Source organism: Aethalodelphis obliquidens, unplaced genomic scaffold, assembly GCF_003676395.1.
Source record: "Aethalodelphis obliquidens isolate GAN/ISIS:26980383/991018 unplaced genomic scaffold, ASM367639v1 scaffold103, whole genome shotgun sequence".
Classification (NCBI taxonomy): Eukaryota; Metazoa; Chordata; class Mammalia; order Artiodactyla; family Delphinidae; genus Aethalodelphis; species Aethalodelphis obliquidens.
This window is the reverse complement of record NW_020838047.1, coordinates 1,767,606-1,794,261: the sequence shown is the minus strand read 5'-3', so window position 1 is coordinate 1,794,261 and position 26,656 is coordinate 1,767,606. Positions and strand designations below refer to the sequence as shown.

General features: G+C 39.2%; 1 protein-coding gene across 4 annotated transcripts in view; it reads right to left on the bottom strand.

The window, feature by feature from the left end:
* Positions 1 to 1,782: 1,782 nt before the first annotated feature.
* DDX60 (DExD/H-box helicase 60) overlaps positions 1,783 to 26,656 on the bottom strand; it is an 85,398-nt gene continuing 60,524 nt past the window's right edge. The window contains exons 28-38 of one of the 4 annotated variants that reach the window (XM_027096498.1): positions 26,227 to 26,379; positions 24,087 to 24,191; positions 22,327 to 22,527; positions 17,507 to 17,611; positions 16,576 to 16,717; positions 14,790 to 14,911; positions 9,293 to 9,440; positions 7,844 to 7,986; positions 5,580 to 5,731; positions 4,360 to 4,422; positions 1,783 to 2,508 (exon numbers count right to left, since the gene is read on the bottom strand). In XM_027096498.1, coding sequence (XP_026952299.1) covers positions 2,409 to 2,508; positions 4,360 to 4,422; positions 5,580 to 5,731; positions 7,844 to 7,986; positions 9,293 to 9,440; positions 14,790 to 14,911; positions 16,576 to 16,717; positions 17,507 to 17,611; positions 22,327 to 22,527; positions 24,087 to 24,191; positions 26,227 to 26,379 — 1,434 coding nt within the window. In that variant the 3' untranslated portion in view covers positions 1,783 to 2,408. Of the gene's footprint in view, positions 2,666 to 4,359; positions 4,423 to 5,579; positions 5,732 to 7,843; positions 7,987 to 9,292; positions 9,441 to 11,842; positions 13,327 to 14,789; positions 14,912 to 16,575; positions 16,718 to 17,506; positions 17,612 to 22,326; positions 22,528 to 24,086; positions 24,192 to 26,226; positions 26,380 to 26,656 lie in introns of those variants that run through there. The other 3 variants (XM_027096501.1, XM_027096500.1, XM_027096502.1) reach the window with 3 other exon arrangements.

Sequence of the window (26,656 nt, the reverse complement as noted above, 5' to 3'; positions counted from 1 at the left end):
CTTGCTGTGGTTTATGTCAAAGTGTGTTTTCCTCTAAGAGTTTTAGAGTGTCCAGTCTTAGGTTTTTAATCCATTTTGAGTTTAGTTTTGTGTATGGTATTAGGTAGTGTTATAATTTCATTCTTTTACATGTAGCTGTCCAATTTTCCCAGCACCACTTATTGAAGAGGCTGTCTTTTCTCCATTGTATGTTTTTGCCTTTGTTGTCATAAATTAGGTGACCACAGGTGTGTGGGTTTATCTCTGGGCTTTCTACCTTGTACCATTGATCTATATTTGCTTTTGCGTCGGTACCATACTGTCTTCATTACTGTAGCTTTGCAGTACAGTTTGAAGGTGGGGAGTCTGATTCCTCCAGCTCCATTTTTCTTTCTCAAGATTGCTTTGGGTATTCAGGGTCTTTCGTGTTTCCACACAAATTGTAAAATTTCTTGCTCTCATTCTGTGAAGAATGCCATTGGTAGTTTGATAGGGATTGCACTGAATCTGTAGATTTGCTTTGGGTAGTACAGTCATTTTCACAATATTGATTCTTCCAAACCAAGAAAATGGTACATTTCTCCATCTGTTTATGTCATCTTTGATTTCTTTCATCAGTGTTTTACAGTTTCCTGAGTCTTTTGCCTCCTTAGGTAGGTTTATTCCTAGGTATTTTATTCTTTTTGTTGTGGTGGTAAATGGGATTGTTTCCTTAATTTCTCATTCTGAATTTTCATTGTTAGTGTATAGGAATGCCAAAGATTTCTGTGCATCAATTTTGTATCCTACAAGATTATCAAATTCATTGATTAGTTCTAGTAGTTTTCTGGTGGCATCTTTATGATTTTCTATGTACAGTATCATGTCATCTGCAAACAGTGGTAGTTTTACTTCTTCTTTTCCAATTTGTATTCCTTTTATTCCTTTTTTTTCTCTGATTGCCGTGGTTAGAACTTGCAAAACTATATTGAATTAAGAGTGGCGAGAGTGGACATCCGTGTCTTGTTCCTGATCTTAGTGGAAATGCTTTCAGTTTTTCTCCATTGAGAATGATGTTTGCTGTGGGTTTGTCATATCTGGTCTTTATTATGTTGAGGTAGGTTCCCTCTATGCCCATTTTCTGGAGAGTTTTCATAATAAATGCGTGTTGTATTTTGTCAAAAGTTTTTTTTTGCATCTATTGAGATGATCATATGGCTTTTATTCCTTAATTTGTTTATATGGTGTATCACACTGATTGATTTGCATATATTGAAGAACGCTTGTATTCCTGGGATAAATCCCACTCAATCATGGTGTGTGATCCTTTCACTGTTGTTGGGTTCTGTTTGGTAGAGATTAAGGGGCAGTAAAAACACTGCTTTGGTTTCTAAATGTCTGGGTGTTCAGAAATTGTTGTATTGCATGTTTTAAAATAATGAAAATCGGTTTCACCAAAGAAAGGAGGGACCCTTAACACGGCACATGCAAGGATGGGTCAGTTCCAGGGAAAAGAGTATTCTTCTATCTCCAGACAAAATGAACCACAGGGGTTTTCTAAGCCGATGTAATCTGTGTATAAATAATGCCATACAATGGATCATCTTTCAGCAAGACGTCTTGATAGTAGGAGACAGCAGACCTTGCCCTGAGGAAAAAATGCTCTGTTCAAGTTTAGGGTCTAAAATAGGTTCTAGAATGATAATCTGAGGTTAGGCTGGGGCAGGAAAGTGACCATATATGAACTATGTTCTATAAAATGCAAATGTGTATGCAAGAGGATGGAAAGACGTGTGAATTTAACACAAAGAGACCAACGGCAAATAGATTAAACCCATTTTATTTGTTCGTGGTTTTTCAGTTACTTATGTAGAATTAAAATCAAGCCAAATCATCAGGTATGTTTTATTTAAAGCACCATGGAATTTATACCAAACTCCCATCATGTTTTATAAAAAGTAGTTTAAGTTCACTAAAAGGTACTCTTCCAACAGCCATATCTAAGTCATGGAATCACATTTAAATTAAATAGAATATATTTCAATGTCAGGATACTGTAATCATTTATTCTAGCCTTAATAGACTTTTTACAAATTATAACATTGAGGAGAAAATTGTTGAGAATGTAATATTTGTCTAGGCCTCACAGAGCAAACATTGTTCTTCAATCTCATATAACATCCTTGCATTTCTCAATCAATCTACAGACTAGCTGAGACATAACCATTGTTACTAAACGATACAAAGAAGCCGAGGTTTAGAGATACTAAGTGATTCATCCAAGGATGCTCACAGGAGAGCAGGGCAAGTTTGATCAGAACCCTGACTCCAAACTGCTTCCCTTTCTACTTCATCATATATGTATTCCCAACAAAAAGCATGAGAATCATAAAATATGACTTTTAAAATGCCCAAGGCAATCTTTTAATTAGTTTGGATAGACTTCATTTTCAAATTTTCTTAAATTTTTCATTAAAGGTTTCACTCAGTTGTTCAAATGCTAAGACCACGTTGTCCTCTTCATTTTCACATAGTTCACGCAAAGAAACACTGTAAATGGAAATATAGATACACATAAAACTCACCCATTCTACTGAGAGTCGGTATCATAAGAAGGGCTTTCCCCAGGGAGGTAGAACTAAGTAAATCCCACTAGATGATGAAATATGAGCAAACTGAGGAAAAGAATCATAAGGAACATATTTATCTAAAAACCAAAAAAAATCTTGTCAACGAATCAATCAATCAAGACAATCACCATGCAGCTCCCCTCCCTGTATTTTACCAAGAGGATTTTTGTTGTTTTTTTTTTTTTGCAGTACACGGGCCTCTCACCACTGTGGCCTCTCCCGTTGCGGAGCACAGGCTCCGGACGCGCGGGCTCAGCGGCCATGGCTCATGGGCCCAGCCACTCCACGGCATGTGGGATCTTCCCAGACCGGGGTGCAAACCCGTGTCCCCTGCATTGGCAGGTGGACTCTCAACCACTGCGCCACCAGGGAAGCCCCCAAGAGGATTTTAATGGCCACCAAGTCCCATGTAACCAGATCCCTCCTCCCTTCAATAACAGCAACACAAATCTCCTTCTTTTTCCCCACATTTTTTTTTTTGGAGTCATTTTGTGGGTTTTTTTTTTTTTTCAGTATATACTTAAACCCACAGGCAACTACCTCTACAAAAAGCAAAACAATCCTCCCTTTACCTAGATGTATGAGAAAATTAAGAAAACAGGGTGTGATAAACAAAATAATGGCCCACAAAGACATCCATGTCCTAATCCCTAGAAATTTATAAATCCTTAGGTTACATGGCAAAGGAGAATTAAGGCTGTAAATGGAATTGAAGTTGCTAATTGGCTGACCTTGAGGTGGGGAAATTAACCTGGATTATCTGGGTGGCCCACTGTTGTCACAAAGGTCATTCTAAGTGGAAGACAGGGGGCAGGAGAGAGTGAATGTCAGAGTGACCTGATATAAGAATCTGCCTCCCAATGCTGGCTTTGAAGACAGAAGGGGCCAAAATCAAAGCATCTATAAGCTGGAAAGGACAATCAAATAGATTGTCCCAGAGGCTCCAGAAAGGAATGCAGTCTTGACAACACCTTGATTTCAGCCCAGTGAGACCCATTTTGAACCTCTGACCTCCAGAACTGTAGACACTAAAGATGTGTTGGTTTAAACACTATGTTTGTGGTCATTTGTTACAGCAGCAATAAGGAACTGATACACAGGTGACGAGAATGGAGAGAGGAAATCCAAGAATGGACAGTGCAGCTGGGCTCATCAAGGAATGGGAACAGTCAGGACCTGACCTTTCATCAGCCTTTTGTAATCTGTACCTGCCTTGATTCCACTAGAGATCCAGTTTTCCCCTGGTGTTTTCATTGACCTACCGCAAAGAATGACCAACTCTGTACCCACAATACTGAATTTCCTCCTAGTTACAGACTCACAGTTGTGACTCCTGGACATTTCTCCTGAACAATATTCAAGAGATATAATGTGACACATACCATCTAACTCACTGGTTTTTGTTCTCAGTCCCCAGATCTCATCCTCCCGCCTATGTTTTTATGTATCATTAACTAAAATGGAAACCTTGGTTGTGGAAACTGAGAACATGAGTGTCTAGGGATTCTTGAAGCTTTGGGATACTGCTGCCTGTTGGTCTAAAGTGCCTGGGCTGAGGCTCTGGTCTAGGTGAAAGTTCATGGATTTTGGAATTAGTTCTATTATACAAACAATGCAACAGTTGAGGAGAAGGTCTGCAAAGTCACAGGGGAATTGAAATGCTTCGCACCTAAGAGGCTCAGGGGCACCTTTAAGTATGAGCTCAACATTTTTCAAATTATCATTAAATTATTAGAAAATATGAAATCACTATTTAAAATGTATAACATACCTGATAGATTTAATGGTGAGGGAAAAATCTTTCAACAACTGATAAGCAGCTCCTTCATTTATCCTAAACAAAACAACATTTTGAAAATTAATGGTATAAAAACATTAAAGAATTTATTTCATATTGAAATGTTGGATTGGTCATTAATGGATTACTTTTGTCTGTCAAGATGTATTTACTAAAATCATTTCTACCAAAGACTCCCAGATGATTTAATCTGTGAGAATGACAATTATGAACTCCAGTCACAAGTTCACAACCAGAGATAATCAATGAACATGGGAGGCTGACCTTCTAGGAGAAACCCAAGCCACAAAGTCAAGATCAGGAGCGTGGATGGGACCAGAGAGTCAAAGAGAAGGCCAAGTGAATTACTCACTGGTATCACAACTACTTTATTCACAATAATGAGTCCTACTGTCAAAAATGATCAGTGTTTCTCAAGAGGGTCAGAAGTTTTAAATACTTGAATTCACTAAAGATTGTTCAAAATGTATTTAAAATGCACACTGAATTCCCGATGGTGTGACAGAATTCTCCTCCCCCAACACATCCACACACACGTCCATGTGCTCAGTGACTGGGCCAATTTCTCCATTCCCAGTAAATCTCTGCACACTGTTTTGGAAAATGGTTTCCCTGCCAAGGAGTTAAAACAACTGTCATAGTCTCAGTCCTCAGATGTGTGAATTATATTCTTTTCATATACATCTGTCAGACGATGCAGAGCATGGCATTATTTGTTATTGTTATCCATTTTTAAATATGTAATAATCAATAAATAGTACTAAATAAAAAACATCTGTGAACATGTGCAAATATTGGTAACTGTAGTGTAAATCTTTATGTCAAGTGAGTCAGCCTAAGTCTCAAGATTTTGCTGGTCAAACACGAACAACAATACCACCAAATGTATTTTCTCTTGCCCTTAGTCTGTAAGAAAAAATTTCAGTATGTTTCGCATGATTAACCTATACTTGAAATTATAAGAAGGTGTTTGCCTAATATTCATTACATTCATTTATTAGATGTAAAGATGCAGATGAAGACGGATATAGAAAGAGAACTAGAGGTAGAGGCAGAGGTGGAAATGACAGAGAGAGAGAGGTAGAGATGAAAAGGATAGAGAGAGGTAGAGGTAGAGATGGGGATGCTGGGGATGACAGGGATGCTGGGGGTGGCTGGGGAGGGAGATGGAGACGGAGACAGATAAAACACACCTGTTGTCCTGGACCAATCCTGTCAAGGAACCGTGTTTATAGAAATCGAGCGCATAAGCATTGAGCTGCATTCTTCTTCCTTGGTGATCAAATTCCTGTGGCCACAGCACAGGAGCCCGAGTGCTATCAATGCCAATGGTGCGCAGAGTCACCTGAAGAAATAGAGCTCTCCTTAATTTACTAGTTATGTGTAAAGAAAGTTTATGATTTCTACATTGTGCTTCATAGTTCCTTCCTAGAATCAACATGTTGAAAGCACACTCTTCACAGTGAAGGAAGAGGGTGTCTCTCATCCACACTGAGGTAGTGCTGTCCCAAGTAGGACAGTAGGATGGCCTGGCTCCACCGATGAACATCACTGCCTCACAACGTACAATAAAAATTTTAACTACCCGTCCACTAGAATATAGCAAGGCTCACTAGGAAAGAAAAGCTAACTTAAAATTTTATCAGTATCCTAATTGGTGCAGGAAATACCTTTGTACACAGTGTCAGGGAGCTGGTGCCTTGCAAGTCTGGAAAGAAGGCTTAAACTGAGTAACTCTGACAATCTTTGGATCCCAATTACTGGAACAAAAGGGAAGGGGAGGAAGATGGAGGGGAAAGAAAAAGGAAAATAAGAAAAGGAAGAACGCACATCAGTAGTTTTTCATGTCTGCTGATTTTCTGAAAACTCTATGGGGTCAACAGGAACTCTAGTGCAGGGCCAGTGAGAGTGCACACTGGTACAGCTACTTTCTAAAATGACTGGGGAGTAGCTCAGAAAGTTATTATTATTCAAAGTCCTTAGAATATTCTTATTCCGTTATGATCCAGAAAATCGTTTTGACCCCGAGAGTCTGGAAGATTTGCAATCAAGGGGAATTGGTGGATAAGTAAGGTAAAATTATGTGGGGGGAGGCAGAGTCTAAACACAAGAGGAAAAGAACTGCATCAAAATTTAAAGCATTAAAAATGTTATTCTTGACTGTTTTTAACTTGACAGTTATGGGTGTTAAAACACTTTAGTATTTATATTCCATTTTATACATTTAAAAGGATGATGCAACGGTTCTATTTTAACATATCAACACTTATCTGAAAATGCAATCTATATCATTAGAAACTATTTAAATATATGATAAAAATATATGCGTTCATTTAAAATGCACAAGGGTCTATACAGTTTTTCAAAATTCTTTGAAAACAGGGTGGAGGTTTCTCAAAAAACTAAAAATAGAGGTACCATATGATCCAGTGATCCCACTCCTGGGCATATATCCAGAAAAGACAAAAACCATGATTCGAAAAGATACATGCACCCCAGCGTTCACAGCAGCACTATTTACAATAGCGAAGGCATGGAAGCAACTTCAATGTCCATCAACAGATGACTGGATAAAGCAAATGTGGTACATATATACAATGGAATACTACTCAGCCATAAAAAAAGAATAAAATAATGTAATTTGCAGCTACACAGATGGACCTAGAGATTATCATATTAAGCAAAGTCAGAAAAAGAAAGACAAATACCAGATGATATCACTTATATGTGGAATCTAAAATATGACACAAATGAATCTCTCTGTGAAACAGAAACAGACACACAGTCATAGAGAACAGACTTGTTGCCAAAGGGGAGGAGCGGGTAGAGGAGGGATAGTTTGGGAGTTTGGGATTAGCAGATGCAAACTATTATATAGAGAATGGATAAACAGCAAGGACCTACTGTATGGCACAGGGAACTATATTCAGTATTCTGTGAGGAACCATAATGGAAAAGAATATGGAAAAGCATATATGTGTGTGTGTGTGTACCAGAATCACTTTGCTATACACAAGAAATTAACACAACATTGTAAATCAACTCACTTAAATTGCCACAAGTTTATTCCAACATTCAAATGGGTTATCCAGCACATCTGAAATGTATCTAGTTCTCTATACTTCATTTTTGACACCACCGATCCAGAATATATGGGATTTACAGCGTCTACAGCAATACTGGGAAAGCCTGAAGATAGTTTTATGTGCTCTTTTCACAGCAAACCTCTGCCAATCTCCAGAAAAGTGGTGATCCTGGATTTCTGTATACTGGAACAGGGTTCCTCAGGCCAGGGTGACAAACTGGCCTCAAGAGCACCTTTCCCTGGGTATTTCTGTTGATGCACCTGAAACTCTTTTCAATCTGGGGAACCTGAAGCCCTTGCTAAGCTGCCCGGAAGCATAAATCCAATTCTTTCTTAATGACATTTTACTTACAAGCCTCCTTTTCCACTTACATGGTCTGAAGTTTCTAGATGAAGCAAACTGCCGTCAGAGTTCCCAGAGAGACAGGCAAACGGAGAAATGGCTATTCTTCCTTCCCTGCAGCTCATCAAGTGAGACACAAGTTGTGAGTCTTCACACTCTTGACCTGAGAAATCTGGCCATAAGAGGTGGGCACAAATCAGCTTTGAAGATTAAGCCAGACTGCCAAGCCTTACACACCTGCTCTAGACCAGGAGGCAAAGGGGAGCCATTCAACTTTCAAGGACCAACACTGTAATGAAGACTGAATAGGACCGATCACATACAGTAAGCAGCACATCCTGGCATAGAATACATTCAATAAATGTTAGTTATTAATACTATTATCAACGGTATAAAATTTTGTATTATATTTTAGTTGCTTTGATCAACAGGTCATAAAAACTAAATTTAAATGGTATCCTCTTTTAGTCCAGAATCGTTGTTATTACCTTGGTCCTTTTTCCCACCGAACTCAGACTTGCCTGCAGAATCCTTCTAGACAGGCTGATTCAAGCAGCCACCATCAGCAGGTTTGGAAATGGCGTATGAGAAGAAGTATGTTTTCCATTCCTCCCTTTGTAAAGCACCAGAGGGCGCGTTCACAGTCGGCTCTCGTTTGTGACTGAGGCCGAACCTTCCCGTTCCTTTTCTTCCTCCTCTGGTTGCTCGCCACACCCTCTGCCACTGTCTACTTCCTGTTTTCACGCTGTCCAGAAAGCTACACGGTCCTCCTCCCTGACTTCTTCCAGCTGAGGATGTTACCAAACCAGGAAATGGCTACCCAGAGCTCACCCCTTTCCCTGTATCCCTGTCACTGTTTCCAGTTTAGTTTCTCCCGGAAGATTTCCAGCCAATAGCTCATGAAAAGTAAGAGCAAAGATCAGGAGTGTTGACTACGTGCTACGTGCTGTTTGGAGATAAGTTACAGACATTGGCTTAACTATTTAAAGCTCACCCAAACTAGGTGGATAATGTTATCCTCCTTATTTATCTGTTGAGAAAATCGAGGCAGGAATATGGAGTCCCCTGCTCAAAGTCCCACTGCTAACAAGTAGCAGAGCCACAGCTTGGACTCAGGTCATAATGCAGAGAGTTTATGCTCATGACCACCATGCACAGCTCCTCTCAAGGAAAAAGTGACAGAATCGCTTCTTGTTTCTCCTCATCTCATAGGTGTCCTTACTCCATTTTCCAGGCTTGTCCCAAACCCAACCTTTAATCAAGATGGTTTATAAATGACTCTATTCAATGTCATTCTCCACTGTCCCTTACTTAATTCTAATAATCATACCGTCTTCCTTGAGAGAGCAGAAAGGATCCCCTTATTCTAAGGCAGACTGATCTTTCCCGGGCTCTACTCTTCTTATGGGATAAAATATACTTATGGCAAGATTATTTATTTTTTAAACTGTCCCACAATGGAGCTAAGATACACTTACCTATTTTTGACAATGGGAGCTGATGTTCTTGTTTCATATCAGCCAGTTTGGAAACAATCAGTAGGAAAGAGGCAAAGTCCTTTGTCACGTTTGTGTTATACTCATCTAGAGCGGCCTTGAAGTCCTCAGGGAGATCCTCCAGAAACACCTAAATCATCAAGGAGGTCATCAAAAAAAAAACAAAACAAAAAACTGGAGGCCAAATATTTTTCAGAGATCTACGTACCATCCTTGAAAACTGAAAGTTTAGAAGAACTGCAAAGAACAATGTAATGTAATTCTATAGTTATCTATCTATTCAGTAATGTAACTGTTCCTTTCTTTCATCTATGAAATTCAGGTGAAATTCATTTTTTATTCCTATTTGTGTTATAAAAGCGAATACCTTTGCTCTTAAAAATTTGTTTTCATGCTACTTAATCAAAACTCTTTTAAATAGAAGTATGCCCTCAAATGACATTAGACTTGTGAATATTTCAAAGAATCTAGTGACATGTTTGGAAAGCAAGCAACAATATAAAGTCCCCTTTGTGCCTGGAATAAACCTCACTCAATTGTGAGGGTCTTTAAAGCCCCACTGGATTCATTCTCCTAATATTTTGTTAATTATTCTTCTATCTACATTTTCATAAGAGATACATCTCTAATTTTTTATAATGTCCTTGTCAAGTTTTGATATTAAGTTTAAGTTTTGCTCCCTCTTTTTATATTCTCTAGAAGAGTTTGTGAAAATTTGCTGTTATTCTTTAAATGTTTAAAAAAGTTCACCACTGAAGCCATCTGAACCTGGGTTTTTTTAAATGGGAAATTTAAAAAAAATAATTGGTTACATTTCTTTAATGGCTATCAGATATGAAATTATTCATATAGTCCTTGGTTAGTTTTAGAAAGTTGCATTTTCTAGGAATTTGCCCATTTTGTCCAAATAGTCAAATGTTTTTTTCCATTTGATGTACTACATAAGATCTGTAATAATGTCTCATTTTCTTTCCTGATAATTGTAATTTGTGCTTTCTCTCCCTTCTTTGTCAATGAGTCTTGCTGTGTATTCATCACTTTTATTATAAATCTTAACAAAGAAGCAACTTAGGCCTTGCTGATTTCCCTTTTTTTACAATTGTTCTCAATTTACTTTATTTCTGTTCTCATTTTATTACTCTTTTTCTTGTATTTCCCTTAGGTTAGATATTCTGTTCTATTTATTTTGCTTTGTTTTGTTTTCTCCTAACTCCTTAAGCTGAAAAGTCAAATCACTGATTTTTTTCTCAGCCTGTCTTCTTTTCTAAGATGTGGTTATAAAAGCTATAAATGTCCCTCTAATCATTGCATAAATCACATCTTATATTTGTATGTACTCTTCATTATCATTTAACTAAAATATTTGATAATTTCCATTTTATTTATTTTTTGTCTTATGTGTATTTAGAAATGAAACGAGTTTGTTCAATTTTAAGGCAATTACGGTGTTTCTGGTCCAGAAACATATTTCACATATATATATTACCAGCATATATCTGACAAAGGTACCAATAACACACAATAGAGGAAGGATAGTCTTTTCAAAAATGGTATTGGCAAAATGATATATACATGTAAAAGATTGAAATTGGACCCCTACCATATGTTATACATAAAAATAAACTCAAAACGGTTTAAAGACTTAAATGTAAGACCTAAAACTGTAAAATTAATAAAAGAAAATATAGCGACATTGGTCTTGGCCATGATTTTTTAATGTAACATCAAAAGTATAGGCAACACAAGTGAAAATAAACAAGTGGGACTACATCAAACTAAAAACCTTCCGCACAGCAAAAGAAATAATCAACAGAGTGAAAAGGCATTTCTGGAATGGGAGAAAATATTTCTAAACCAACCATCTGATAAGGGATAATATCCAAAATACGTAAGAATCTAGTACAACTCCATAGCAAAACAAACAAACAAAAACACAAAAACAAAAGAAAAACGGGCAAAGGACTTGAAAAGACATTTCTTCAAAGAAGGCATACAAACTGCTATCATGTATATTACAAGTTGCTCGGCATCACTAATCATCAGGGAAATGCAGATCAAAACCACAATGAGATAGCACCTCATACCTGTCAGAATGGCTATCATCAAAAAAAACAAGATTATAAGGGTTGAAGAAAAATTTTAAACGTAGAAAAATTCGAACCTTGTACACTGTTGGTGGGAATGTAAATTGGTGCAGCCACTATGAAAAACATACAAAGTTTTCTTTAAAAAAATTAAGAATAGAACTATCATATGATCCAGCAATTCCACATCTGGGTATATATCCAAAAGGGTTGCAATCAGGATGTTGAAGAGATACCTGTACATCCACATTCACTGAAACATTATTCACAACAGGCAAGACATACAAACAACCCAAGTGTGTATCAGCAAGATGAATCGATAAGAAAGTGTGCTGCATACATACAGTGGGATATTATTCATTCTTAAAAAAGGAGATCAACATGGATGTACCTAGAGGACATTATGTTAAGTAAAATAAGCCTCACAGAAGGACAAACACTGCATGATTCCACTTACATGGGGGACCTAAAACAGTCATACTCATAGAAGCAGAGAATATTGTCAGGGGCTGGGTGGAGGTGGAAATAGGGAATTGTTTTTCATTGAATATAAATTATTGTTATGCAGGCTAAATAATTTCTGTAGATCTTCTCTACAACATAGTACCTATGTTAACGATACAGTACTGTGTACTTTAAACTACATTAAGAGGATAAATCTCATGGTAAGTATTCCTAACTAACTAAATAAATAAAACCAGAAGAAATATTTTGGACATGGTGGGTATGTTTAGTGCCTTTGTTGTGGCAATGATATCACAGGTGTATGCATACGTCCAAACGCATTAACATGTGTATATTAAACGTATGCCATTTTTATATATCACTTATACCTCAAAAAAACTTTTAAAATAAGGTATGCATATCCTCTTGATATGTCATGAAACCAATCACAATATATTTACCCTGTTTTAACTTATGTTTAAAACATACGCTCAGTATCTGTACACATTCATGCATAAAAATAAACAGAGTGGAGTGAAAATTATATTCCCATTTTCTTCTACCTTCCATTATTTTGGTCAGAAAGTCAGCTATCCATCTTATTATTGCTTTTTTCAAGGAAATGTCTATTTCGGCTCTAGCTGATTTGTGTTTTTCTCTTTGTTTTTGATTTTCAGTAGTTTTAGTTTAATGTTTCTTTATCCTTCTTGAAGTTGACTAATCTTTTGAAACTATGGAGTGCTGTCTTTCATCAGCTTGGGAAAATTCCCAGCTATTATTTTTGAATACCCTCCGGCCATTCTTCTCCCTCCTCTTCTTCTGGGATTGCCATTATATTACATTAAACCTTTTGAATGCGATCCACATTCTCATATGCTATTGTTTTTATTTTCATTTTTTTCTCCCTGTGCTACAATTCAGACACCTTTTATTGAGCTATCAGTCAACTCACTGATTTTGACTTCTGATATGTATATTCTGATCAGACGGTACATTTTTCAATTCTGGACGGTCCAATTAATTACCTGGTGAAATTCTCTATTCTCATCAATTTTGTAATTATCTAGTGAAAGTCTCCATCCTTTCATCAATTCTATCTCTTCCCCCATTTTCTTGAGCAGTCCTCATATTCTAACTTCAATATCTGAATCATCTTCGTGTTGATTATTATTGCCTGCTTTCATTCCTGCTAATTGGTCATATGTTCTCGCTTACTCACTTTTTTAGGTTTTATTTTTCTTTCACCAGAAGTGTTTGTAAAAGGACCTGATAGACTTCAAACAATGTTATCTTCCACTGGAGTGAGCTCCCCAATTTTGTGTTTGGCCAAGTGAGTGAAGATGTGATCACCTCAGTCTAAGTAGAGATTGAAGTGGATTGATACTGTTTTCCAGTTTTAGTAAGTCTCAGTCTACATCTGGTGCATCTCTGCTCTTAAGCCCTCTTGGGTTTTGAGTATGAGGCTGGTGGGTCTCAGTCTTCTCAGCCCTAAAAGATTCCCAAAGATCCACGTCATTCCTGTAGAGCTTCATAACCTACATTTATATCTTCCAGCCCTAGATGGCTTTAAAAATACCTTGAGGGTAATATAAGCCTATGAATACATTCAAACTCTTCCCTCTAGTGGGTTTTTATTTAGTAAATGCTACAAGACTGCAAGAAATTTGGTGTAACACCCTGACATTTCATGCAGATATGACCCAGTGAATGTCCTGAGTTAACACTCTCTCAAGTGTCTAGTCTGTCACTCCAGCCCCATGGAATCACTAAAAGCTTTATTGCTGTGTTGTGTTTTTTATCTCATAGGAGAGGCTCTCTGGATATGCTAAGTACAACTTTCAACCTCGTCCAGAATCAACAAGTTCTTTGAGAGAAAAATCATGGTTGGAGAGTCCAATCACACCTTGGATAAGTTCTTGCCATTTTATAATTTTAGTCAATATAATCCTCATCCCTTCCACAGCTCTCTGTTGCAACAGGAGTGATGGCCACCTAGCATGTCCCACCTGGAAGTGCTCAAATTTCTAATAATCTTTAAAGGAAAAAAGAGAGAGAAATAGGAGGCCTCCACTCAAAATCTTTTTTTATTGTACTTTTTTCTATCATAACCATCTGTGTAAGAACAGAGATACTGACTTGTCTTTTGTAAGAAAAATAAGTTTATTTAACCAAAACAAATAATAGTCCAAGAATGTACATGTGATGAAAAAGATATGAAGATGAAAAGTCAGTGACTAAAATTGTTTTCACTGGTCTAGAGAACACTCTGTGAGGGCTAAGAATGGTAACTTAACATTGTGATGTTAGACAATATAGATGAACTCTTCTCTTTTTGTTCTTCTTTGTCACCTTTACCAAGGTTATCTGGTATAATAACCAGCCCTTCCCACTTTCTCAGATTCTAGTGAAATACATTAGTAATAATATTTGATGCTGATTTAATGACAGGGAATCATGATCAAAGAAGTCATTGCAAATAAAATCGGACAACAGTCTGTGTGTCAAGGGATGATTTCTTAGATGACTATTCTAATATTTTTTCAGTGAGAACATTATAGTTTACAGTATACGCTTCCTGTCCATAGACCTACTGCAAGGTAAAAAGATGCTAAAAGAACTAGAGATTCAATGATGGGAACTATTAGTTCATTTAATGTATAATTACGTACATTTTTTTCTTTAGCCACTGATTGCTACACGTTTATACAATCCAACAGAAAACATGAGCAGAACTTTTTATCCCATTTTTCCTCAAGGCATTTAATCTTTTGATAGATTTATAGAGGAGACATGTGAATTACAGATTAAATATAACACTGATTACAGAAGAAGAAATTATTTCTATAAAACAAATGAACTCTGTATTAACAAAATTCTGCTGTGGAATCATTTATGGTAGGATCTGTTAAATTATCTTTATTATTTAATGTTATCAGAATCATAAATTTTACCTTGGATTGATAAAACTTGAGCGTAGCATCTTGGAACTTTGCTGGAAGATATTTTCTGCCAAACAGATTTGCCAATACTAACACTAGCTTTTCCATAACATCTTGAGAAAAATGTTTCGAGCCTATACAAAATAAAATATCTTGTCATAAACATAACAAGTGCATTAATCCCATTTTTAATGTTTCAATTGAACAATACAAATTGAATGTTATATTGCATGTTATTTCATGGAGACTAGAAATTTGTAACAAGTGTAGCGACTAGGGAACGACTATCTCTGCTGGCAGTTTTACACCTGTGCCTCCTTTTTCCTTCTTGCCGCTCCCCCTCTACTTCAGACTCTTGTAACTCCAACCAAAGACCCTTGTCCCCTTACCTGGGACCTTCCTCTTTAGTCTATGATTGGTTTTCTTAAGCATTTAATGATCATGATCTCACCTCCTCAAAAGCCTCTGATCGCATCTCAATGCCTCATAAACAAAATCCAATCTCCTCGGCCAAGCACGTAAGGGTTTCCAAAACTAACCCACAAATAACCCCCCAGCCCCCTCCCCTCCCCTCCCTGCCACTCACGTTAATATACTGTCAACCCCAACACAACATGGTAAAGCAACTATACTCCAACTATATATATATATATCCCATCAACCTGACTCACTCCCATCCTCCACAGCACGTGACTGTTACATGGTCGTGTTAAAAAGTGCCACCTTTAATAACTTGCTCATATTCGAATCTTGGCTCAAGACTTAAAATATTTAGGTTTTGTGACCATGGCAATTTGTCTAACTTCTCTGTTTCCTCATGTACAAAATAGCAACGTCCATATTATCTACCTCATAAAGCTTCTGTCTCCATGTTTATAACCGCACACACCTCCCTACACACACACACACACACACACACACACACACAGCAATAAACACAACTGCACTTCTTTTTGCCTGAAATTATTTCTCCTCTTACAGAGCTTCTGGGAGACAGAACTTCCTGAGGATCCTTGTTTCACAGAACAATGCACATTCAGAGCCTAGTGACATTGTGTAAAACAGAGTGTTCCTGCCAGTTAACAATGGAAGATAAAGCGAAGTTATGCTGTGAAAGGCAAGAAAATCACCAGGCATCAGGAACTACAACGAACTTAAGCACAGAGACAGAAATATTTATTTTAGGGACATAGTTTAAAGATCTATGGTTTAGTTATAAAAATCAAAGGCTTTTAAAAAAACTGCATTAAATGAAACATTAGATGGGCTTTACAAATGGAATTCACAAAAAATGTACACAATTTGACAAAAGCAAATCTGGGGGAAAACAAGTTTCTAGATCATGCAACTAATATGATATCAGCTATTTAAATACACTATAGGATTATATTCAAAGAAAATACGATTGGAGGAAAATATTCACAAATATCAACAGTGAATATTTTTTTAACATGATGGTTTCCTATACCCTTTTTCTATCATGAGCATATATTACATTTAATTAGAAAAATATTTACCAAAAAATCATATATTAATATTTCTGAATCCTGGAATCAAGGCATCTCTCAAGTTAATAAGAAGTTGTTATTTTTAAATAGTTGCCACAAAATATGGCTTTCTCCTATGTAATCTATATTAGTAGGTATATAAAACTTTATTTTATCTAATTTGGTATCTCCAAATTATCTAAATATTAACTTGCATTTTCTTTGTAGAAAAAAAAAGATTTCCTGAAGTGTTAGCTTCACTATAGCATCTTTGCTGTTTTTAGACCATACATATGAAACGTCAAGCTTACCTTTCCTGGTTGGTTGACAGAGATTATGGAAAAGGCCTCTTACAAGAAAACTGACGAAAACAAGATTGGAAGGCTCGTGATAATGCAAATGTGACACAAGTCCAGCAAAGCCTGTAGGATTACCTTCTTGATCTAAATAGCCCTAAAGAACAGACATAATTTATTAGTTTGACTCAACTCAACCACATACCTTAATTAATAGACAGCTTATTAAGTGCCAGTTTAAAACAGTACTTAATACTGAGAACTAAAACATGGCTGCCATAACAGTAAGCAAAAGATGTTGCAGCCACCAAGCCATCACATTCCAGCAGCCTGGATGGTGAGCCCTGAGGGAGCTCAGGATGGAGACAGGATGCCTGCCATCAAGCCCTCAGCCACTGCAGCCCCCGCAATGGTGCACCTGAGGACACTCAGGATGGGAAAGCACAGGACACTGGCCCCAGAGCGCTGAGGTGCACATCAAAGGAATGATTCCAGTGAGCCCAGACTCTTGCATCTTCCCATACACAGAAAAGCGCTAAATTCCTTAACTTGAGATGTCTGGCTTTCTTTAATGAAGTCATCTTCTGAAGTTCTGACTACCTGGTCTTTATTGCAAAAACCCCTATATATCCTAGCTCCTCCCTTGCCTCTTGGGAGCAGTCCCTCAAGTGTTATTTGAGATGCTATGTCCTGCTTGAAGTCCTAAGAATGTCCACCGAATAAAACATAATTCTCAACTTTCAGGTTGTGCTTTTTTTTTTTTTCAGTCCACAATACCAACATAAGAGAGATTAGTACTCATTACCTGGCCCACTTTGATAATTAAATCAACTGTAAGTAGTAGGAATCCTTGGCTATAACCTTGGAAAGACTGGAATTAGTTCAAGATGATGAGAAACAGAGATGGTACCGATCCTATCTCACAAAAAGGCAAACACGGTCCTACCTCCTTGACCAGGAATTGCACGGAGAACAGAAAGTACAGTTTCAGCATCTCCAGCGCCCGGGGCTGCTTGAAGGAGATCAGTGAGTGCTTGAGCACCGACAGCACCTGAGGAGAGGAGGATGTTAATTCACACTGTGCTCCTGCTGAGAAATACACTCCTGGATGACAAGAGAGGTGCACTGGAATTTAACATTTTTTCCTGCATATCACGATGCTTTGACATCTTAAAAACCTTGCTGGCTGGGGAGAGACTGATACTCCCAGGGCTACTTCCTAAAGGTAACAACAACTTGACAAAGCTTGCTTTCCTCTACAAACCAACCAATGCCGACTTTACGCCCCACCTGCTGTCTTACCTGAATCTCACACACCAAGCCAATATTCCCCTGTCCTAAAGCACCCCAGGTGCTAGGCAAATAGAGACCACCAAGCCCACCCGAATGATTCCAACTACCCAGTCCCAAACTATTTACTCTGAGATGCCTTGCCCTTCCCATAGGCCCTCTCCCTCCACTCGTGGCTCTTGCCTCCCGACCATCCTGGGGTCTCGTGAAGCCCTGCATGGTACACCCTGCCTGCATTTCTAGGACCTCTTGAGTTTCTACTTTGTTTCCCTGAGCCTCTCGTCTGTCTCCTCCTGTGGCCACATCCGACTGACCAGCTCATAAAAGAATATAAAACAATCAAATAGATATTACTAATATCCATTTTACCCCACAGATAGCAGAGCCACCTAAGATTCAGTGCGATTTCACATTTTACCATATTCTTACATGGCACACCCTTCCCCTAACAAAACGGAACATATAAAACTGAATCACTGGAAATGAAACATGTTGCCAAATAATCTGGTAATATATGTGGATCCAGTTTAAGAGCTTACAATCTTGGGTTGTTCTGGAAGAAAATACGATATTATTGATACATTTTCCCATGTCCTGCAGTATCATTGCAAAAACGATGGAATCACGTTGATTAAGGTCAAGGTAATAAAAATATTGAGATAGTAAAACAGCATCGAGGTAACAGTTCAGATATCTTCCAACTGCCCACTACAACGTTTATGAGGTTCAAGTAAAAGGAGAATTTCCCAACATCACCGAAATTAAACGTGGCTGCCTTTAGGCCTGAGAGTTCATGGTACCTGGGAAGAATCTCTAGTCAATGTAAGGCCAGGGGACTAGGAGGGAGAAGGAAGGAAGGGAGAGGGGCAGTGGGGGAAGGAGGGAGAAGGAAGGAAGGGAGAGGGGCAGGGAGGAAGGGAGGCAGAAGGAAGGAAGGGAGAGGGGCAGGGGGAAGGGGGGAGAAGGAAGGAAGGGAGAGGGGCAGGGAGGGAAGGAGAGAGAAGGAAGGAAGGGAGAGGGGCAGGGAGGGAAGGAGAGAGAAGGAAGGAAGGGAGAGGGGCAGTGGAGGAAGGAGGGAGAAGGAAGGAAGGGAGAGGAGCAGTGGAGGAAGGAGGGAGAAGGAAGGAAGGGAGAGGGGCAGGGAGGGAAGGAGGGAGAAGGAAGGAAGGGAGAGGGACAGGGAGGGAAGTGGGGAGAAGGAAGGAAGGGAGGGGGCAGTGGGGGAAGGAGGGAGAGGGGCAGTGGGGGAAGGAGGGAAGAAGGGAGAGGGGCAGGGAGGGAGGGAAGGAGGGAGGAAGGAAGGAAGGGAGAGGGGCAGGGAGGGAGGGAGGGATAAGGAAGGAAGGGAGAGAGAGGGGCAGGGAGGGAAGCGGGGAGAAGGAAGGGAGAGGGGCAGGGAGGGAAGGGGGAGAAGGAAGGGAGAGGGGCAGGGAGGGAAGGAGGGAGAAGGAAGGAAGGAAGAGAGAGGGGCAGGAAGGGAGGGAGGGAGAAGGAAGGAAGGGAGAGGGAAAGGGAGGGAAGGAGGGAGAAGGAAGGAGGGGATGGGGTGTACCATCCATCACCTCTACTTTGGGGTGATACGTTTTCAGGGAGCCAAAAATGCCCTTTCCTACAACTTCTCCTCTCTCTGGCTCTACATTTAGAGCAACAGGCAGGAAACAGCAGAGTAGTAGAGGGTGAGCGACCTCTGGTGGTTCACTGTAACTCCGGAGATGCAGACCACGTCACTAAAGTCTTATTACGACAGGAAGAGTTCTGACTGCGGTGCCTACTGCAGTTCGTGGTGACGAATGGCCTCCACAGGACCAATCTGTGGACCAGTCTGTCAGTGACATTGGCAGAAGATGAACTTTCAGTCCAGAAAGCTACATAATTTGAAAATATCCTAAATGCTGAGGTTTGGACCAAAAGCTATTCATCTAGCTTCACATATAAAAGGGTATTTAAACAGCACTGAAGTGAGCAGACAGTGAAACCAAAAGAAAAATCATGCACCCTCTTTCTTGGCAAACCACCAGATTTGAAGGGATGTACTTTCCTTCAAAAGTGAGAGAATAGAAAAACCCACAAGAGATCAGTTCTTTTAAGAAAATAGACCAACTTCCTAAAATTATTCAGTCATGCTACAACTATTTATTGGGTGTCTGTACCAAGAATTAAGACAAAAAAACAACTTTGGCCTAGGGTGCTTACATTCCAGTGGGAAATATAGAGAAAATAAACATGATAGAGATGGTAGATATAGACAGAGACAGAGATTTGCAGCTGTGTAAGGCGTGGTGTGTGCTATGTATAAATGAGCAGGGGTCACAGTCGGCACGGCAGACGGGGGTCCATCGACAGCGCAGGAGGAGTGGTGGCAGCAGGCTAACAGCAGAGCAAGAAACTGAACAAGATGGAAGAGTGAGACTGAGCACACATCTGGGGGAAGGTTCTGGAAGCAGCAGAAACAGCAAAGCTGTGCCCCTCGGAGTGTTACGTGCCTACTGTCGGAGAAGCAGGTAGTGGGCTCGTGTAGGAGAGCAGGACGTGGTGAGTCCAACAAGGGATCATGGGACCAGGCTCTGTAGAAACTTACAGACCATCACAAGAACACTGGCTTCTACTCAAAAGTAATCTGACCTATGAAAATGGGTTTTTTTAGAAAAACGTATTTTGGAAAAATTCTTTGGCATCCTCAATGGAGGCCAAAAGATACGACCTCTTATGAAACAAGGCACAACCGCATAAGGTAAATGGACAATATAAATTGACATTTAAAAAATAATACATTATTATGATATGAAAGGGTGACATCGGAAGCAGTGCACAATCTCGGGTAAACAAGTCCAGCAGCAGAATGAACATCCACACGGTGTCCCTAAGGAGAAGATCTGAAACTTGAGAGAGTGCATCAGAGACGCAGGAGATAAACTCAAGTGTTCTCTCATAATGAAGAAAAACAACAGCGGAGAACAGGAAAACGACTTTTGATTTTAAAAGTTATAACTTTTTCTGGAAACTGAACAAATCAAAACGGAAGCAAATATCAAAGATCTAACTTAAGAAATCTTTTCTTAGTTCCAGAATGATCTGAGCCCTGCACAATGCAAAGGTTCTTAACACTACTGAATTGTACACTTAAAACCAGTTAAGATGGCAAATTTAATGTTACATGTATTTTACCGCGATAAAAACTTCTGAGCATGAAGACTGAAAGTTTTCATCATGTAATAACTAAAACATCAATAAAACATAAAAGGAAAGACACACAAGATAGAAAATCCTGGGGAAAAGAATTTAAATATACAGACTTTTTAAAATACTCATATAATTACATAGGCAGAAAGAAATAAACTATAAGGAAACAGGAATTAGCACAGTTCCTCTAGAGGAGATTTCAAGAGTCTGTTCCTCTATGACAGTAAATGCCAGAGGGCAGTGAAGTGATTCTAGCTTGATGTGATAAGTAAAAAGAATATTCCAAGAAATTTATGCCCACACTTGAGTCTTTTATGTGTGAAGGTTACCGAGAGAGCTCCTCACACAGGCCAAGGCAAAGAAGACCAGCGACTCAGAAAACCTTTTTGAAAAAAATTAAAAAGTTTGCAAGAAGACGTATGTTTCTCTCCTGTATAGAGGTAAAAGATAAGAACTCAAACATGGGGAAGTTTTGGTCTAAAATGATAGGCACCTGGTCTGTAGGAGCGTCAACAACATGACAAGAGGCTGCTCATCACAAAAGTCCTGGAAGAATCCTCACCGTGGCAAACGGGATCCAATTTAGAGGGCAGGCCAATCAGTATACAAACCCAGGGAGGAGTGGGTCCCTTTCACAATGCATCTTCATAAGGATGAAACCAAATATTTAATTACGAATTTTAAATTTCTCATTGTGGGATTAGACTCAAAATATTTATCTCAGCAGAAAACTTCACGGTAAGTTTATAACCACAGTCTTAAGTCCAACTAAACATAAATATATCTTTGCAAGGAACCAAGTACACACCTACACTTAGAAATATGACTGAAAAAAATAGCAAAATGAGAATGTGACTGTTTTTGGAGAGTCAAACTAGGTGTAGGTACTTTTTTTCTTCCTTCAACTTTCTGCATTGTCCAAATATTCTTTGATGAACTTGGGTTACTTTTTTTACGAAAAATAAACTCTTTTATTACAAAATCATAAACACAAATCTTTTTGTAACCCAGATCTTTTAAAATCCATAGCTAGCACCCTTCACTCCTATGGGGCAATGTTTATCATACGTGAAAATAGTAATCTGGGGGCAACTCCAAATGCCCATTGGCCATAAATTCTATGATTGACAGAGACAACAAAACTAATTATTACTCTCCCCACCCACCCCCAGTTCTCTACCAGCCAAGACACTAGCAAGCATTAAAGACTGGTGACTCCAAGAAGCTATCACTACAGATGTAAAAACGAGCCCGGCCAGTAATGGAGACTCAGCCCCAGAAACCATCCCACAGTACCTTTGCCTTAGCGTCCTCGGGGTCATCTGCCTTGGAAGCCAGAAGCATGAGTCTCAGGATCAGGGAGATGCTGAGAGGGAACTGCCCTCTCAGTTCAGGGACGTTGGATTTGATGAGCTTTTCGATTTTAGAGAGTGGAATACCAAAGAAATACACATCTCCCCCCAGGTCTTGACCTCGTCGTCCGGCCCGTCCAGACATCTGCAAACAGAATAGAAGCACAAAGTAAATCTTTCCTGAACAGTTTCTCCATCACAGTATAAGAACTGAGCCTTTTATACTGCATTAGAGCAAGTACACTGTGGAGATGTCCAACCGTTACAGAACTGAGACTAAAATCCAACTGGGTGCCAGGCAGGAAATTCACCGTGGCTGAGACAGAGGTGAAAATGAGACATTCGTCATCCTGATGTGCTTATTTCAGTCCCCAAACTGTGCTAGATATTTGTATAATGATATACAGCAAGAAGAAAAAAAGACGAGACCCTGGCTTCCAGTTCACTTACGGCTGAACTTACGAGTCTTCCTCTCTTCCTTCCCACCCCCCTCCTTTGTCCCTTTTCTCTCTCTCCCCTACACACGTGTGCTGAGTGACAAATCACCATAAAAACTGTGCACAAACTGAGACGCAAGAGTGGGATAAAATCCAGAAACTACTTGTACAAAGGAAGTTAAGAACAAACTCTTTACAGAAGTTATATTAGTTCTCCTTCGGTAAGTGCTCAGAATGTGCTAAGTCCTTTACACCTTTTTTATAAAGGCCCTACCACCACTACCCTATGAGGAGAGTGTAATCATTGTCTGCATTTTACAGTAGAGTGACTGGGGCTTGGGAAATAAGAAAGTCACTGTAGGCAAACGCCAAGAAGTGAAAGACCCAGGACTCCAACCTTGGCATTTCCACTGCCAAGTTCACCATCCATGACGCCGGCCCCAGACCCCTAAATGAGAGATTCCCAAAGATGATATGGGGGGAGGGTTCATGCCCAGAACAGCAGCAGAAGGAGAACTCCGAAGGACAGAGGTTGGTAAAATGGAGGAAAAACTAAGGATGTTGTATTGGGTAGGAACAAGGCCCATCAGGGGATAGAAAGGAAGTGTTCTGTGAGGAAGTGGGGTGGGGGGCACTTGGATAAAACCTGTAATGTTGGCTGACAGATGTAGCAGAAATATTCACCAAGTGATCCTGAGCAGGTAAACCGTCTGCGTTCAGGACACAGTGGAGTCAGGAGACCTGAAAATTAGGAAAACTGATTAATGACTACAAGCTCAAAATGTATGATGAAAGACGGTGGAAATGGAAATTGCAAGGCCAAAATCAAAACCACTGGAGGAGAATAACAAAGTCGGCTTGGTAGTACAGTGCACAGCAGGGGCAAAGACAAGAGAAGCATGAAAGAGAACCCCAGGGCGTAAACTCAGGGGCAAAGGGGCTGGACGAGGAGGGAGTCCTCAAGCACCTTGCACCTGTGTGTCTTCCCTACAAATCACTTCATTGAATTCTTGCAAATGCCATGGGACCGTTCTTATCATCCCTATTCTGGAGATAGCAAAGAAGGACCAGGCAGGTTAGAGATCTCACCCAAGGTCACGTAACACCAAGCCCGTGACCGGCCCTATACCACAGCTAAATGTGACTGTCAGGTTTGCAGGAAAGTCCCTGTGAATTGCAGCACGTTTGCAAACCAAAGCCTCGCCTTTCTTACTCTTTTATTGCCTATTTTAGCAATGCAATAGGGAGTTTCTGCATATCACAATACCTGTCTGTAGTTTAAAGCATCCAGATAGACTGAGTTTTGAGCAAAAACCACAGATTTACAAGGCATGTTGATTCCTAAAGCAAGTGTCCCCGTAGCGGTCACCACCTAGAAGGAGAATAAACAGTTACTTCATAAAATAGCATTCCAGTGGAATGCCACGGAGTGACTGAAAGCCTTGAACTACAGGACCTAGAACGCTGGCGTTCTTGCTATGTCATATTTCACTGCTCAGGGCCTTGCCCCTCACTCTGCTCTGCCCAGAATATTCTTCTCCCACGTATCCAGTTATCTGGTTTGTTCAGTCCTCCACTCAAATGTCAAACAGAAATTTCTGGACCACCACATCCAAAATGATGGCCCCGTCCTCATTATGCCTACTCATGGCATTAATGACCACCTCAAGTGTATCATCTGTGTGTTTACTGTCCTGCCTCAGACTCCAAGCCCCTTTCACTATCGTGTACCCCACCCCCCAAAAAGAGTACCAGGCACATGACAGGTGCTCAGGAAATACTCTGTAATAAATGACTAGAAAGGGAACTTCCCACAACAGGGAATAATACTGTTATAGACCCACTTATGGGCAGTGGCCAGCCTCACCCACTATAACTTATCTGTGAAGATTATTTCTATGGAAATAAATTATCTAAGTAATAGAGCAAATTAAATTTCACCTTTTTCCCTGAATTGCCATAATAACTGACCAGAAAAGGAGTAGGGAAAATTTTACGGTTTCTTAAATAATCTATTTTTACTCATTTTTTTTCATATAATGCTGGGTATTTCTAATTGTTATTTCTATTTATATTGATTATCATAAAGTCATAGTTGAGGTTAATGGTGAAGTATATGGAATAATTTTCTTTAATTATTCTGAACCTGATATCGATACTCTGTCAAAATGAAACACACCATTTATTAACTATTTTTATAAAGTTCTTCAATAAGAACATGAATGGGAAAAGAAAGAACATTAAATTTATACTATAACTAGAATAAATACCTTTTGAAAAATGTGTTCTCAATAACAAAGCTATCTCTGTTTCCACAGTACTCTGCCTAGCGGTATCTAGTTAACCATTTACTAAGCTACTGATAATTGAGCAACTACTATTTAAGATACTATTTTAGACCCAGGATATGCTGATCAAAATAGTTGTGCCTCCTTACCTCAATTCATAATCATGTAAAAAATTTTGTTTCTGGTTATTGACTTTTAAAATAAATAAATAACTTGTTATTAGTTAAGAAAAAAGCTAAACAACGTTGTTAATGATACATTTTGGGTTTTCTTCCAGATTACAGAATTACCCTTAAATTAGGATGTCAGATTTTCTTCAAGATTTATTTATTAAGATTAAACGATACTCCCTAGAGTAACAGAATCTATCTCTCCCCTCCCCACCACACACAAATATAATGTACATAATTCAAAAAATTAATGTGGCAAATTAGAAAAAGTCAGGGTCTATTTTAAAATATTACTCAAAGTCTAAATTAACTAGGAAATCATATAAACCCTCTTTGTGAATGTATCCAGAGGATCCCCTCACATCTTTATGGGACACACCACATACATAACAAGGGCTGGGTGTCAAGTGATTCAGGGAACCTTCCTCCTGTCCGCCACCAGGGACAGGACAGAGTATGAGGATGGTACCGCTAAAGTCTGCCGAGCTGTGCAGCTGGCCCCGGGGAAGCAGTACATCCTTGTTCTTATTTCTCCTAGTACACCGGGAAAAGATCTGATCGAAATGCTACCCTGAATGTCCTCCACACCCATGAAAAGACATCTACAGCCAAAATCACATGAACAGCTGACAAAATGCCATGAACATTATAAATGAAAAGTGGGCGTTTATTCCTAGATCGCCACAGGTGTATTTCAAACATAGTTGGAAATAGTTGGAACAGTACTTGTTTAAGGGATACTTGAATCTCACGAAAAAGAGATAAACTGAATGAGAGATTTCAAACCCCCTCCCTCAACTAAATGAGATGGAAAATGCAGTGGTATCGTGGGACGTTAAAAAAAAAAAAGACATAATTAGATTGGAAAAAATCGTTATTTTCCATTCGTTATGGTGCTCAGCTTCATATAGACAGAGTTTCAAGTTATAAAATGAAGAACTTTACTTACCCTAATAAATCCTTTCCTAAAAAGAATCTCAACTAACTGCTTTTCTTTGGCGCTCAAAGAGCTGTGATGATATCCAATCCCTCTTGCTGCCAAAGCCTTCAGTTCAGCGCCTTTCCTTGAGAATTTCACTCGGCCAAACACCCTCTGCAAAGTCTGAAAGAAGAGTTTTAGGGATTTTGATCGTCTCTTACCTAATTTTAATTTAAATCAGAATTTAAAATAGTGAAATCAAAATAACAGGCACACTATATAATAATTTAGCTAAATGAGGCCAATTATTTGAAATTAACTCTACATATAAAAAACATTTTATGGGAACAACAGCAACTATCAGACATGTTCCAAAGTCTTGGAGCAGAATGTCTCGTGCTGTTTCACCCCATTTCAGGGGTGAGAAGCACTGACCAAGCAGTAGACAATCCCCAGAGGA